Source organism: Somniosus microcephalus, chromosome 1 (genome assembly GCF_052327205.1).
Source record: "Somniosus microcephalus isolate GS21.2 chromosome 1, FLI_Smic_1.0, whole genome shotgun sequence".
In the NCBI taxonomy this organism is placed as follows: Eukaryota; Metazoa; Chordata; class Chondrichthyes; order Squaliformes; family Somniosidae; genus Somniosus; species Somniosus microcephalus.
In genome coordinates this window covers 119,540,347-119,555,293 of record NC_140987.1, presented here as the reverse complement: position 1 = coordinate 119,555,293, position 14,947 = coordinate 119,540,347, and the positions used below count along the sequence as shown (strand labels likewise).

At 46.7% G+C, this 14,947-nt stretch overlaps 1 protein-coding gene across 1 annotated transcript in view; it reads right to left on the bottom strand.

Moving 5' to 3' along the window:
* The window catches only part of LOC147124323 (aminopeptidase O-like), a 138,987-nt gene that overhangs the window by 72,131 nt on the left and 51,909 nt on the right, over positions 1-14,947 (bottom strand). The window contains exon 4 of the mRNA XM_086001040.1: positions 12,217-12,319. Within this exon, the coding sequence (XP_085857166.1) occupies positions 12,217-12,319 (103 nt within the window). The remainder of the gene's footprint in view (positions 1-12,216; positions 12,320-14,947) is intronic.

Genomic DNA, 14,947 nt, shown 5'->3' with positions numbered 1-14,947 from the left:
AGCTACTATCTATAAAACTGCTCCTCCCCCAAGAACCACTACTAAGGTTATAGCTGCTATCTATGAAACTGCTCCTCCCCCAAGAACCACTACTAAGGTTACAGCTGTCAAGGGTAAAATTGCCCCTCCTCCTATCACAGCTGTTTTTCCCCAAAGTCTGTCCCATGCAGCCACAAAGGTTTCGGTAAATGGACACATTCTGAACGCACTAATCAACTCATGCAGCTCTGACAGCTTCATTAGTGAGCGGGTGGTCAGTAAGTTAAAACTGTGTATTTACCCCTCGGACAGGGAAATTGCAATGGCTCTGACGACACTGACCACCAACTCTTCCAGCTTTTGTCTTGTCGACCTTATTCTCAATGGCTGCACTTATTTTTCCACCCGGCTCGGGGTGCTCAAAAATCTATGCAGTGATGAGCTCCTGGGACAGGATTTCCAGAAACAACACAAGACTCACTTTCGAGTTTGGAGGGTCAAAGCCGGAGCTTACTATTTCTAAAGTACCGTTTTGTGCGCTTTCAGCGGCTTCGCTCGACGAGCCCTCCTTATTTGCCAATCTTTCCCCCCAATGTAAGCCCATAGCCACTAAATCACGACGTTTCAGCCAAGATGATCAATCATTTATTGAGGCAGAAATCTCTCGCCTTCTAGCTGACGGTATCATTGAGCCATGTACATCTCCCTGGCGGGCTCAAGTCATCGTTGTTAACAATCCTATGAAGTAACACAAGAAACGTCTTTGCATTGATTACTCACAAACTATTAACCAGTATACCGACCTGGATGCCTACCCACTACCACGCATCGATGTCATGGTCAATAACCTTGCCAACTACAAGGTATTTTCAACTTTTGATTTAAAGAGCGCATACCATCAAGTACCGGTAAAGGACTCTGACAAAAAGTATACGGCCTTTGAGGCCAAAGGTCAGCTTTACCAATTTTGTCGCCTTCCATTTGGGGTCACCAATGGGGTGGCCGTCTTTCAATGGGCAATGGATAGCCTAGTCAAACAGGAGAACTTAACGGACACTTTTCCATATCTAGATAATATCACCATTGCAGGTCATGACCAAAAGGAGCATGATGCCAACCTCCAAAAATTTTTTGATGTTCTCCGTCATCGCAACTTAACCTTAAATGAGCCCAAATCTGTGAAATCAGTACCATCAGTCAACATCCTTGGCTCCTGGGTGGGCAACGGTGTCATCAAACCAGACCCGGAACGACTTCATCCGCTTCAGGAGCTCCCTCCCCCTACGAATCTCGGCTCTCTTCGTCGGGCACTCGGCATGTTCGCCTATTATGCGAAATGGATACCCCACTTCTCCGACAAGATCCAGCCCCTGCTTCACACGAAGTCATTTCCGTTGGAGGCAAAGGCTATTTCAGCTTTCAACCTCCTCTAGCGACAACTGAAAAAAGCCACGCTTCGCTCCATTGATGAAAATCTCCCTTTCGTGGTCGAGTGCGATGCATCGGAGGTGGCGATTTCGGCTATCTTGAATCAAGGTGGTCGACCCGTTGCATTTCTGTCCAGAACTTTGCAGGGTAGCGAGCGCCATTATCCTCCTGTCGAGAAGGAGGCTACGGCCATCATCAAAGCTGTACGTCAATGGAGTCATTTTCTCACTCGTCTCCATTTCACACTTGTAACCGACCAGTGCTCCGTGGCCTTTATGCTGGATAACCGGAAACGCACTAAGATCAAGAATAACAAAATACAACTCTGAAGGATGGAATTGGCCGCCTTTGGATACACCATATATTATCGACCCAGCAAAGAGAATGTGGCCCCAAATACCCTCACGCGGGCATTCTGCTCTTCTATGTCAACTTCGGCCTTTGTGGATCTTCATACTGACTTATGCCATCCTGGCGTTACCCGTATGCTGCACTTTGTGCGATCTAAAAATCTCCCACTTTCTACGGAAGATGTGAAAAGAACATGCTCCTCCTGTAGAATGTGTGCGGAATTAAAACCGCAATTCTTCCATCCATCGGATGGCTCGCTCATACACGCTAGACAGCCTATGCAGCGACTCAGCATTGACTTTAAAGGGCCATTGCCTTCCTCAACACGAAACACCTACTTACTTACTATGGTGGATGAATATTCACCCTTTCCCTTTGCTTTCCCCTGTCCCAATATACATACTTCCACAGTGATCAAATGCCTCGATCAAGTCTTTTCCCCTTGCGGTACGGCCAATTTCATCCACTCTGATCGGGGTCTCTCCTTCATGTCAAGCGAACTCAAAAGTTATCTTTCCCAACAGGGAATCGCCACAAGTAAAACAACACCGTATCATCCCATCGGTAACGGACAGGTTGAGAGATACAATGCTATCATTTGGAGCGCTGTTCGTCTTGCACTCAGGTCACGCAACCTACCAGACCAGCAGTGGGAAACTGTGCACCCTGACGTGTTGCATTCCATCAGGTCTCTTCTTTCCATGTCCACCAATGTCACGCCTCACGAGCGATTCTTCAGGTTCCAGCGTCACTCCACACATGAGACGTCCCTACCGTCATGGTTGGCAGCTCCCGGCCCCGTGCTGCTCCGGAGATTCGTCTGATCTGCCGAAAACGACCCCCTCGTCGACGAGGTGGAGTTAACGGACGTTAATCCCACTTACGCGCACGTGCGGTACCCTGATGGCCAGGAGTCCACCGTTTCACTCAGAGATCTGGCTCTCTGTCCAACCGGTCTCACGGACCCAAATGTTAGAGGGTCCCACGGTAATGATGCTGACACTCTGCGCTCCTTTGAAGATGACGCCCTACCTGGGACATCGAGAGATCTGCCGGCTACTCCACCGGATCAACTCAGGGAGCCGAGCGCTCCCCATGGGATGGCTGCCCGAAGCCAGGACGCCAGTGAATCCCCGGCTACCAAACAAAATGAAGCCAGCTCTGCGCCTGTGGGGACCCGCACCCGGAGTCACAGTCTCCCCAGTCTCCCTCAGGTCGATCAAGGCGACACGGGCCCTGTCGACCTACCAGTACGGATCAAGCGACCCAGGGACCCTGACACGGTTTGGGGAGACGTGCCTTCCAGCCACAAGCGAAGAGCTAAAAGACTGCGGCTATTCGTGGTCCGGCTAATCCGTTAAAAGGAAGCCATCGGACTTCCAAATCTTTAGGGAGGAAGAATGTTATGAATCTTATGATCCATGAAGAAAGACTCATGAAATAACACTGGACGGCCAGCTGGTGGCGCCGTCCAAGGAGTATAAATACTCGGGCGTAGGCCCAGCTTCCCCAGGACATTTTGTAAACAGGAACTAGTAAAAGATAACTAGACCTCCATGTTTTGAAACAAGTTGATTAAAGCCTTGCTTTATAATCAAACCAAGTACGTAGTGAGTTTTATTACGTCAGACGGGTTAGACCTCGGCAGAACCGGGACCAATATCCTCGCAGGGGGGTTTGCTAGTGCTGTTGGAAAGGATTTAAACTAGTTTGTCAAGGGGCTGGGAACCTAAGTGTGGGCCCAGAACAGAGAGAAGCAAAGCTGGAAGTGCAAGTTAGAAAAGCAGTCAGCAAAACTAATAGGGAGCAGAAACAAAGGCCAACAGTAAAGAGGGTCAAAGTGCAGAAAAAATTAAACAGGCAAAGTTGAAGGCACTTTATCTAAATGCACGTAGCATTTGCAACAAGGTGGATGAATTAATGGCACTAATAGAAGTAAATGGGTATGATGTAATTGCCATTACAGAGACATGGTTGCAGGGTAACCAAAGCTAGAAACTGAATGTTCCAGAGTACTCAATATTTAGGAAGGACAGACAAAAAGGAAAAGGAGGTGGCATAGCGCTGTTAATAAGGGACGAGATCGGTTTGGTAGAGATAAAAGATCTTGGCTTGGCAGATCATGATGTAGAACTGGAATCAGTTTGGGTGGAGCTAAGAAACAGCAAAGGGCAGAAAACATTATTGGGAGTTGTGTATAGGCCACCAAACAGTAGTGGTAATGTAGGGCACAGTATCAATCAAGAGATTAGAAGTGCATGTAACAAGGGCAATACGATAATTATGGGGGAATTTAATCTACATATTGACTGGGCAAATCAAATGACCACTAATGGTGTGGAGGACGAATCCTTGGAATGCATGCGAGATGGTTTCCTGGATCAGTATGTGGAGGAACCAACCAGGAACAAGGCTATTCTGGATCTGGTACTGTGTAATGAGAAAGGGCTAATCAATAATCTTGTGGTAAAGGGGCCTTTAGGGACAAGTGACCATAATATGATTGAATTTTACATTAAGTTTGAGAGTGATGTAGTCCAATATGAAACTAAGGTCTTCAATCTAAACAGAGGAAACTACAAGGGTATGAGGGACAAGTTGGCCACGGTAGATTGGGAGACTACACTAAAAGGTATGAAGGTGGACATACAATGGCTAACATTCAAGGAAATAATGCATAATTTGCAACAAACATATATTCCTCCAGGGCATAAAAACCCAAAAGGAGACATGATCCAACCCTGGCTAACAAAAAAAATTAAAGATAGTATTAAGTCAAAGGAGGAAGCTTATAAAGTTGCCAGAAAAAGCAGTCATCCTGAGGATTGGGATCTTTTTAGAAATCAGCAAAGGGGGACCAAGAAATTGATAAAGAAAGGGAAAATGGAATATGAGCACAAACTAGCGAAAAATATAAAAACAGATTGTAAAAGCTTCTATAGGTATGTGAAAAGGAAAAGACTGGCGAAGGTAAATGTAGGTCCTTTACAGTCAGAGACGGGAGAATTTATAATGGGGAACGAGGAAATGGCAGAGAAATTAAATAAATACTTTGTTTCTGTTTCACGGAGGAAGACACAAAAAACCTCCCAGAAAATACGAGAAAACCAAGGTTGTGGTGAGAATGAGGAACTTAAAGAAATTATTATTAGTAAAAAGACAGTACTAGCAAAATTAATGGGACTAAAAGTCAATAAATCTCAAGGACCGGATGACCTACATCCTAGGATTTTGAAAGAGGTGGCCATTGGGATAGTGGACGCATTGGTTGTCATCTTCCAAAATTCTATAGATTCTGGAACGGTTCCTGCAGATTAGAAGATAGCAAATGTAACCCCGCTATTTAAGAAAGGAGGGAGAGAGAAAACGGGGAACTACAGACCTGTTAGCCTCACATCAGTAGTTGGGAAAATGCTGGAATCTATTATAAAGGATGCAATAACTGGGCACTTAGAAACTAATAGTAAGATTGGGCAGAGTCAACATGGATTTATGAAAGGGAAAGTCCTGTTTGACAAACCTATTGGAGTTCTTTGAGGATGTAACTAGTGGAGTAGACAAAGGGGATTTCAGAAGGCCTTCGATAAGGTCCCACACAAGAGGTTGGTGAACAAAATTAGGGCACATGGAATTGGGGGTAATATACTAGCATGGATTGAGAATTGGTTAACAGACAGAAAACAAAGAGTAGGGATAAACGGGTCTTTTTCAGGATGGCAGGCTGTGACTAGTGGAGTACCGCAAGGATCGGTGCTTGGGCCCCAGCTATTCACAATCTATATCAATGATTTGGACGAGGGGACTAAATGTAACATTTCCAAATTTGCTGATGACACAAAGCTAGGTGACAGTTGCAAAGAGGATGTGAAGAGGCTTCAAGGGGATCTCGACAGGCTCAGTGAGTGGGCGAGAACATGGCAGATGGATTATAATGTGGATAAATGTGAAGTTATCCACTTTGGTAGCAAAAACAGAAAGGCAGAGTATTTCCAAAATGGTGCAAGATTGGGGAATGCAGATGCTGAAAGGGACCTGGGTGTCCTTGTACATGAGTCACTGAAAGTGAATGTGCAGGTGCAGCAAGCCATTAGGAAGGCAAATGGTATGCTGGCCTTCATTACAAGAGGATTTGAGTACAGGAGTAAAGAAGTCTTACTCCAATTATATAGGGTCTTGGTGAGACCACACCTGGAGTACTGTGTACAATTTTGGTCTCCTTACCTAAGGAAGGATATACTTGCCATAGAGGGAGTGCAACAAAGGTTCACGAGATTGATTCCTGGGATGGCAGGACTGTCGTATGAGAAGAGATTGAGTAAACTAGGCCTGTATTCTCTTGAATTCAGAAGAATGAGAGGGGATCTCATTGAAGCATACAGAATTATTACAGGGTGGATGCTGGGAGAATGTTTCCCTTGGCTGGGGAGTCTAGAACCAGGGGCCACAGCCTCAGGATAAAGGGTAGGCCATTCAGGACTGAGATGAGAAGAGATTTCTTCACACAGAGGGTGGTGAATCTTTGGAATTCTCTACCCCAGAGGGCTGTGGAGGCTCAGTTATTGGGTATATTCAAAACAGAAGTCGATAGATTTCTGACCAGTAAGGGCATCAAGGGTTATGGCGATAGGGCCGGTGAATGGAGTTGAGGCAGAAGATCAGCCATGATCTCATTGAATGGCGGAGCAGGCTCAAAAGGCCGAATGGCCTACTCCTGTTCCTATTTCGTATGTTCTTATATTCTAATATCACTCCTGTGCACGACCTCCTAACTCCTGGAACGTATCTTCCTCCGGAGCATCAGCCTTCTTGCCGAGTCAGTGAGCCCGAAGAACAAGCGGGATTGTGGCCTAAACGCAGTTGCTGCGACTAAGTTTTGGCCCTTGCAACGCACATCGAGGCCGGATTTCAGAAGCCTTCATAGACCTGTCATAGGCCTACGAAATGGTCTGGATTAAAGGCCTGATCCTTCAAAGCATTACACCTTCTGTGGATGATGCTGAGCAATAGGCGACTACGTGTCCATTTGGGTGACAAAGCCAGCTCGCCAACAATGGACTGCCACAAGGCTCAGTACTCGCGCCGATGCTCTTCAATGCCTATACGAGCGACATGCAACCAACGAAGTTGCGCAAATTTGCATATGTGGATGACCTTGGCCTGACAACGCAAGCAGCCATCTTCAATGACATCGAGTGCACCTTGAACGGGAACCTAAACACCATGAAGGAATATTTCCGGAAATGGAGGCTCAAGCCAAACTCCTACAAAACAAGTCACTGTATTCTATCTTGATAACAGCAAAGCTAAGCGTACCTGGAAAGTGACCTTCTGTGCGACATGGCCCCACTCCGACCTATCTTGGGGTGAAGCTGGACTGCATGCTAACCTTCCATGACCACTTGAAGAAGGTAGCCGCCAAGATGAAGACAAGGGTCAACCTGGTCCGGAAACTGGCAAGCACAAGCTGGGGAGCATCAGCATCGGTACTACGGACATCAGCGATGGCCTTTGTGTACTCCGTAGCCGAGTACTGTGCACGGGTATGGACCAGAAGTTGCCATACTCGGCTTGTTGATGCCCAACTGAACACTGCAATGTGGTGCATCACTGGAATCCTCAAGTCGACCCCAACAACCTGGCAGCCCTTGCTTTTGCACATCGCTCTCCCATCCATTTGTCGCGATGCCGCAACCCTCCCAGAAGTCCAGTGAATAATGGAAAACGAACATCTCCTCATCCACCAGGATCTCAACAACGTCCCTCACCATCACTTGAAGTCGCGCAAGCCCTTTTGGACTCACCGCTTAACCTTCGACAATGCGACTTCAACCCTGATGATGCTTGGAAAGCCAAATGGAGTTCACAAGAAGTCACAAACAAATATCTTGTGAAAGACCCGATGTGGAAGATCTCAGGCTTCGATCTTCTGCGAAGCTTATGGGCAACGCTAAACCGCATCCGCACAAACCATGAAACTGAGATGCGGATACCTGATGCACAAATGGAAAATTAAAAACTCTCCAATGTGCAACTGTGGTCACCCACAACAAACCATGGAACATATAACAACTCAATGCCCGATTCACAAATAAGACGGCGGCATCGCAGCAATACACTCCGCTACTTCTGACGCAATTATCTGGCTTAACCACCTAAATGTAAAATTAGAGATGTTGCTCTACATCTACATCAGCCATACGAAGTAGTAATTTAAGTTTCAGAAAAAATTTCAACACAAACAGAATCCCACCACCTTTTTGATTCTTGTTATTTTCCCTTATATAGTTCCACACAAAGGACTGAACAATTACATTATTCTTTTGGCAACTGTTTTAAAAAATCACTAACACCTACTTAGCACTGTGCCTTTGATGCCACAAGCAAATCTGGCATCTGCTCAAATCCAGCTAATTTCCCCTCATAGTATAAAATGTCTAAATTCTATGTTTCACTCAATCCAGCATGAAGAGGCTGCAACTTGTGAGAAGATTATCTAATGGAGGAGCATTTAAGGATTTACCTTCAAAATCTGTGGCCCAGGAGCCTCTTCATTGCCACATGGACACTATCAAATAACACTGTGATACATACTGCTAAAATAATGTAATTAGCTCAATGGGTGTGCTGATGTAAATACATGCCTTGGAGGCGGTGCAACGAAGGTTCACTAGATTGATTCCTGGGATGAGAGGGCTGTCCTATGATGAGAGATTGAGTAGAATGGGCCTATACTCTCTGGAGTTTAGAAGAATGAGAGGTGATCTCATTGAAACATACAAGATTCTGAAGGGGATTGACAGGGTAGATGCTGAGAGGTTGTTTTCCCTGGCTGGAGTGTCTAGAACTGGGGGGCATAGTCTCAGGATAAGCGGTAGCCCACTTAAGACCGAGATGAGGAGGAATTTCTTCACTCAGAGGGTTGTGAATCTTTGGAATTCTCTGCCCCAGAGGGCTGTGCATGCTGAGTCTTTGAGTATATTCAAGGCTGAGATAGATAGATTTTTGGACTCTAGGGGAATTAAGGGATATGGAGATCGGGCGGGAAAGTGGAGTTGAGGTCGATGATCAGCCATGATCTTATTGAATGGCGGAGCAGGCTCGAGGGGCCATCAGACCTACTCCTGCTCTTATGTTCTTATGTGTTTTAATAAAACTGAGTTATTCCAATACTGCGAAAATAATAAAATCAATTCCTAATGCCCGATTCACTCGTGAGGACCAATTAGACTGAAATATTTCAGTTTGACATAAACCCATAATGGCAGCCCCTCCTTATGGCAAACAGTACAGGATGCAACAAATACACAAGACAGAATGCTAAGCAAATGCAACAAAATATTGATCAAAGCTAACAGAATTGTGCCAAACTCTTCACTGATATGTGAACTGATATACGTTTCTCTTAAAAGCTGAAATATAACAGAATACTCCCCCCCATATAGAAGACAATACTGCAGTACATTCTTCCAAAATATCCCAAACGTAAAGTATGAGCAACATAAACACTTCTGTGGTGTAAGCAGACTGGTGGTACGAGCATTGCAATTGACCATAGGGCCCTTTGGCTATAAAGGAGGAGGCTAAAATGGTCAGGATTTCCACTTCTGATCACAGGAGTCAGCCATTCAGCCCCTCGAGCTTGTTCTGCCATTCAATAAGATAATGGCTGATCTGCACCTCAATTCCATTTAACTGCCTTTGTTCCATATCCCTTCATACCCTTACCTAACAAAAATCTATCGATATCAGTCTTGAAAATTTCAATTGATCCAGCATCCAGAGCCTTTTGGGGGATGAAGGGGGCGATTTTCCCAGCCCCGAGGAGGCGTGTTTGGAGGCGGCACAGTTGGCAAAATGGCAAAAAGTGAGGGCGGGTTCGGAACCCGCCTACGCGCAATTTTGCCGGAGGTGTGTTCGATGGGTGCAATTCGGTCCTGCCATCATCAGTCAGGAGAGGTAGTTAAGACCCTTAAATAGTTGTTAAGGGCCTCTATAATCCTATTTTGACAGGCCTTTGTTATTTTGCCACATTTTGTGCATGTTGCACGACCCTCCTAAACCACGCCAGCTAATCCTGGCGGGTTGACAAGTGGGTGGCCACCTCACAGCTGCAGCTCCACCATTAAAACAGAGCTTTCATCCGGGAGCAGTTGCAGGTGGCAGAACTTTTGTTCCACAGGTCTTTCAGCACTTTTAGCAGGCCTACCGAAGTTGGAGGTGCTGCAGCTTCTATCTCTCAACTGTGGGACCTTCTTGGAAGACCCTCTCCCCACTTAGACTGAGCGTTTCCCAATGGAGGTATCTGCCAGCAGCATGGAAACCATTTATTTCCTTTCACCATGGACCTCGGATTCGGAGCAGCCACGGCAGCAGCAGAACCAGGCAGTTCAGCAGCATCAGCAGCAGGAGCGCCAACCTCCTGCTCACCCACCTGATGCTGCACAGGGCAGAAGGCTCCAGCGCATGGAAGCACGTCGTCGCAGGAGATACCCGCCTCTCAGGGTTTACAGACAGAGGATGAGTTACCTCAGCATGACTGAGCAGCAGTGCCAAAGGAGGCTGAGACTTTCGCAACAGGTTGTCGGAGACATCTGCGCAATGCTGCACCAACACCTGGAGCCCAGAGGAGCGGGTGGACACCCCTTACCAGTGGCTGTCAAAGTCACCACCGTACTCAACTTTTTTGCCTCAGGCTCCTTCCAGGGATCATCAGCAGACATCAGCGGCATCTCCCAGTCGGCCGCCCACAGTTGCATCGCGCAGGTTACCGATGCCCTTTTCTCAGGGGATCAAGCAAGTGTAACCGCATGTTCAGTTGGCTTTGCATATATGGCAGGCTTGCCAATGGTGTGCAGGCATCATAGACTGCACAGGTGGTCCTTAGGGCACCCCATCAAAACCCAGCTATCTTTGTCAACTGCAAGGGCTTCCACTCCCTCAACGTACAGCTGGTGTGTAACCACAAGAAGGAGATTTTACATGTTTGCGACAAATTCTGTGGTAGTTGCCATGATTCTTTCATCCTGTGAACTTTAGTGTTCCTCCGCTCTTCAATCCGCCAAACCAACTTAACGGATGGCTCATTGGTGACAAGGGCGACCCGCTGAAGAAGTGGCTAATGACGCTGATTAGAAGGCCAGCTAATGAGGCTGAGGAGCACTACAATGCCAGCCACATTTTGACCAGGTCCATCATCGAGCAAACCATTGGCTTGCTGAAGATGCGATTCCGATGCCTTGACAGATCAGGTGGAGCCCTGCAGTATTCAGCAGCCAGGGTCTCCAGAATGGTAGTGGTCTGCTGTGCACTGCACAACATGGCACAGCGTCATGGCTTGCAGCTTCCTGATGAGCAAGTGGCTCAGTTCATAGCCTCCTCAGGTGATGAGGAGGGGGAGGAGGAGGAGGACCGAGTGGTGGCGTATCTACCAGCAACAGCAGCAGCATGCGAGCACATGGTTGCCCGTGATGCAAGGGATGCACTCATCCTGGCCAGATTTGCATAGGTTGCCCATTGTGGCACATGTGCTTGGCTCCTTCTTAACACATGATAGACAATGGACATGACTCTCTGGCCTCCTTTCACTGACCACCAACCTGACCACGCAAGTGTCGCGGAGCCCGCAATGTGCAGCTGCCTAAGCCGAAATAACAGATGCCATCATGCCAACAGTTTGCCATCACCTAATTTTAATACATTCACACAGGGATGGCATTTCATCAATAAACAGAAACAATCACCTAATCTGCACACAGATTTGGAGGTTATATCCCTTGCCAGCTGGCCCCACACAGCCTTGGTTTCTTTGGGAGGCCTCTTCCTCCCAGATGAGGGGAAGAGCACCTCCCTGCCAGCTCTCGCCCCCTCAACCAGCATACCCAGCGCCTCATCCGAGAACCTCGGGGAGGCCCTTGCCTTGAAGCTGGTCATTCTCCAATGAGATAAAAGTTTGGAGGTGGTGCAGCATCGACCAAAAACCAGTGGAATGAGCCATGGCAGCAAGCAGCCCTTAAATAAAGCTGGATAAGTGAAGTCAGCAGAGGCGAGTTTCAGTCCCAAAAGACTAATTGGCCCAGGGGAACCCACACCTCTGAAATTAACTGGCCAATTAGGGGAAAATCGCAAATTTTTCCCACCTGACAGTAGAGGCGGGTTTGGAAACCACCCAAACTGAAACCCGTCTCCAACCCACCTCCGATGGGAAAATCGCACCCTAAATTCCACAATCCAATAAGCCCTGTTGGAAAGTGAATTTACATGGCTGTCAGATGAAGACAGAAAAGGACTTAGATGTGATGTTCTCCGTGGTCTGCTAACCCTCACCGTTTTGGTCCCTACCTAAAGGATGACCGCTTGAGTGAGTTACGTGTGCAGTCAGTACCCATGGAATATATCCAAGTCAGCACTTTTAGGCTCGCAGGGCAGAATTATTTTTTTTATGTAAAAGAAAGTTCTTACCTTTAGATAATGGACTTGCATAAAGATTTTTCCTGGATTTAGACCGTGTTTGACAATTGTTGCACCAGAGTCACTCACTTCACCTGTATTCTCTTTGTTAGGCCTAAAACAGTCCCACAAAAAATCACACAAAATATAGTAGGCTATCAATGTTCTATCAGAAATCTGCAAGCCGGCAGAAAGGTTAGAATAAGTATCACATGTATTTGCAGTGATTCTAGGAGACTCATTCTGAAACCTGTAGCATCATGGGGTAGGTTCTCCAGTCCTGCCAAAGTCCAGTTGGAAATCACTAGGTCCTAGTGCAAAGCTACCCGGAAGTACAGTCAGCTGACTACATGCAGTTTGCTAGGATGAGTTCATTAAAATCATAGAATCATAGAAGAGTACAGCACAGAAGGAGGCCATTCGGCCCATCGAGTCTGCAACAGCTCTTTCGAAGTGCAATCCAGTTAGTCCCACTCCCTGCTCTCTCATATCGCTGCAATTTCTTTTTATTCATTCACAGGATGTAGCGTCGCTGGCAATCGCTAGTTGCCCTCAAGAAGGTGGTGGTGAGCCGCCTTCTTGAACCGTTGCTGTCTGCATGGTGAAGGTACTCCCAGTGTTATTAGGTAGGGAGTTCCAGAATTTTGACCCAGCGACGATGAAGGAATGGGCGATATATATCCAAGTCAGGATGGTGTGTGACTTGAAGGGGAACTTGGAGGTGCTGGTGTTCCCATGCACCTGCTGCCCTTGTCCTTCTAGGTAGTAGATGTTGCGGGTTTCTAGAAACATAGAAGATAGGAGCAGGAGTAGGCCATTCGGCCCCTCGAGCCTGCTCCGCCATTCAATGCGATCATGGCTGATCATCCAAACTCAGTACCCTGTCCCTGCTTTCTCCCCATATCCCTTGATCCCTTTAGCCTTAAGAAATATATCCAACTCCTTCTTGAACATATTTAATGAATTGGCCTCTACTGCCTTCTGTGGTAGAGAATTCCACAGGTTCACCACTCTCTGGGTGAAGAAATTCCTCCTCATCTCTGTCCTAAATGGCTTACTCATTATTCTTAGACTGTGACCCCTGGTTCTGGACTCCCCAACCATCGGGAACATCCTTCCTGCATCTAGTCTGTCTAGTCCTGTTAGAATTTTATAAGTTTCAATGAGATCCCCTCTCATTCTTCTAAGCTCCAGCGAGTACAAGCCCAATCGACCCAATCTCTCCTCATACGTCATTCCTGCCATCCCAGGTATCAACCTGGTGAATCTTCGCTGCACTCCTTCCATGGCAAGAACATCCTTCCTCAGATAAGGCGACCAAAACTGCACACAATACTCAAGATGTGGTCTCACCAAGGCCTTGCACAACTGCAGCAAGACATCCTTGTTCCTGTACTCAAACCCTCTTGCTACGAAGGCCAACATACCATTTGCCTTCTTAACCGCCTGCAGCACCTGCATGCTTACCTTCAGTGACTGGTGCACAAGGACGCCCAGGTCCCGTTGCACTTCCCCTTCTCCCAATCTATTGCCATTCAGATAATAATCTGCCTTCTTGTTTTTGACACCAAAGTGGATAACCTCGCATTTATCCACGTTATATTGCATCTGCCATGCTTCTGCACAATCACCCAACCTGTCCAAATCATACTGGAGTTTCTCGGTATCCTCCTCACAGCACACACGCCCACCCAGCTTTGTGTCGTCTGCAAACTTGGAGATATTACATCTAGTTCCCTCGTCCAGATCATTAATATATATTGTGAATAGCTGGGATCCAAGGACTGATCCCTGCGGTACCCCACTACCCCACTACCGAGCCTGCCACTCAGAAAAAGAGCCGTTTATTCCAACTCTTTGCTTTCTGTCTGCCAACCAGTTCTCTATCCAAGTCAATACCTTGCCCCCAATCCCATGTACCTGAACTTTACACGCTAATCTCTTATTTCGAGTGACTTATCTACTTTAAGTACTGCCAGCCTTTCTAGTACCTCCTTTTTATCTATTTTTATTTCATCCAGTATCCTAGCAACCTCCTCATTTACCATAGCTTTGGCAAATTCCTGTTCCTTGGTAAACACTGATGCAAAGTACTCATTTAGTACATCAGCCATGCCTTCTGCCTCCACGAATAGATCTCCATGTTGGCCCCTAATCGGCCCCACTGCTCCTCTGACAACCCTTTTATTGTTAATATGCCTATAGAAGACCTTTGGATTCCCTTTTATGTTAACCACCAATCTATTCTTTGCCCCTCTTATTTCCTTTTCCATTTCTCCTCTGTACTTTTATATTCAGCCTGATTCTCCTTTGTATTATCAAAATGACATCTGTCATACTCCCTCTTTTTCTGCTTCAGCCTAGTCTTTAAATCTGTCAACATCCAGGGAGCTTTGGCTTTGGTTGCCCTCCCTTTCCCCTTGTGGCAATGTACGTAGACTCTACCCGAACCATTTCCTCTTTAAAGGCTGCCCATTGCTCCATTACATTTCTGCCTGACTGTCTTTGACTCCAATTTACCTGAGCCAAATCCCTCTTCAATTCGCTGAAATTAGCCCGCCTCCAGTTAAGTATTTAAATTCTAGATTGCTCCTTGTACTTCTCCATAAGTAATCTAAACCTTACAATACCCTGATCACTATTCCCGAAGTGCTTCCCACCTGTGACATTCTCCACTTGACCCATTTCATTCCTCAGGACTAGATCCAGCAATGCCTCCTTCCTCATTGGGCAGGGAACATAC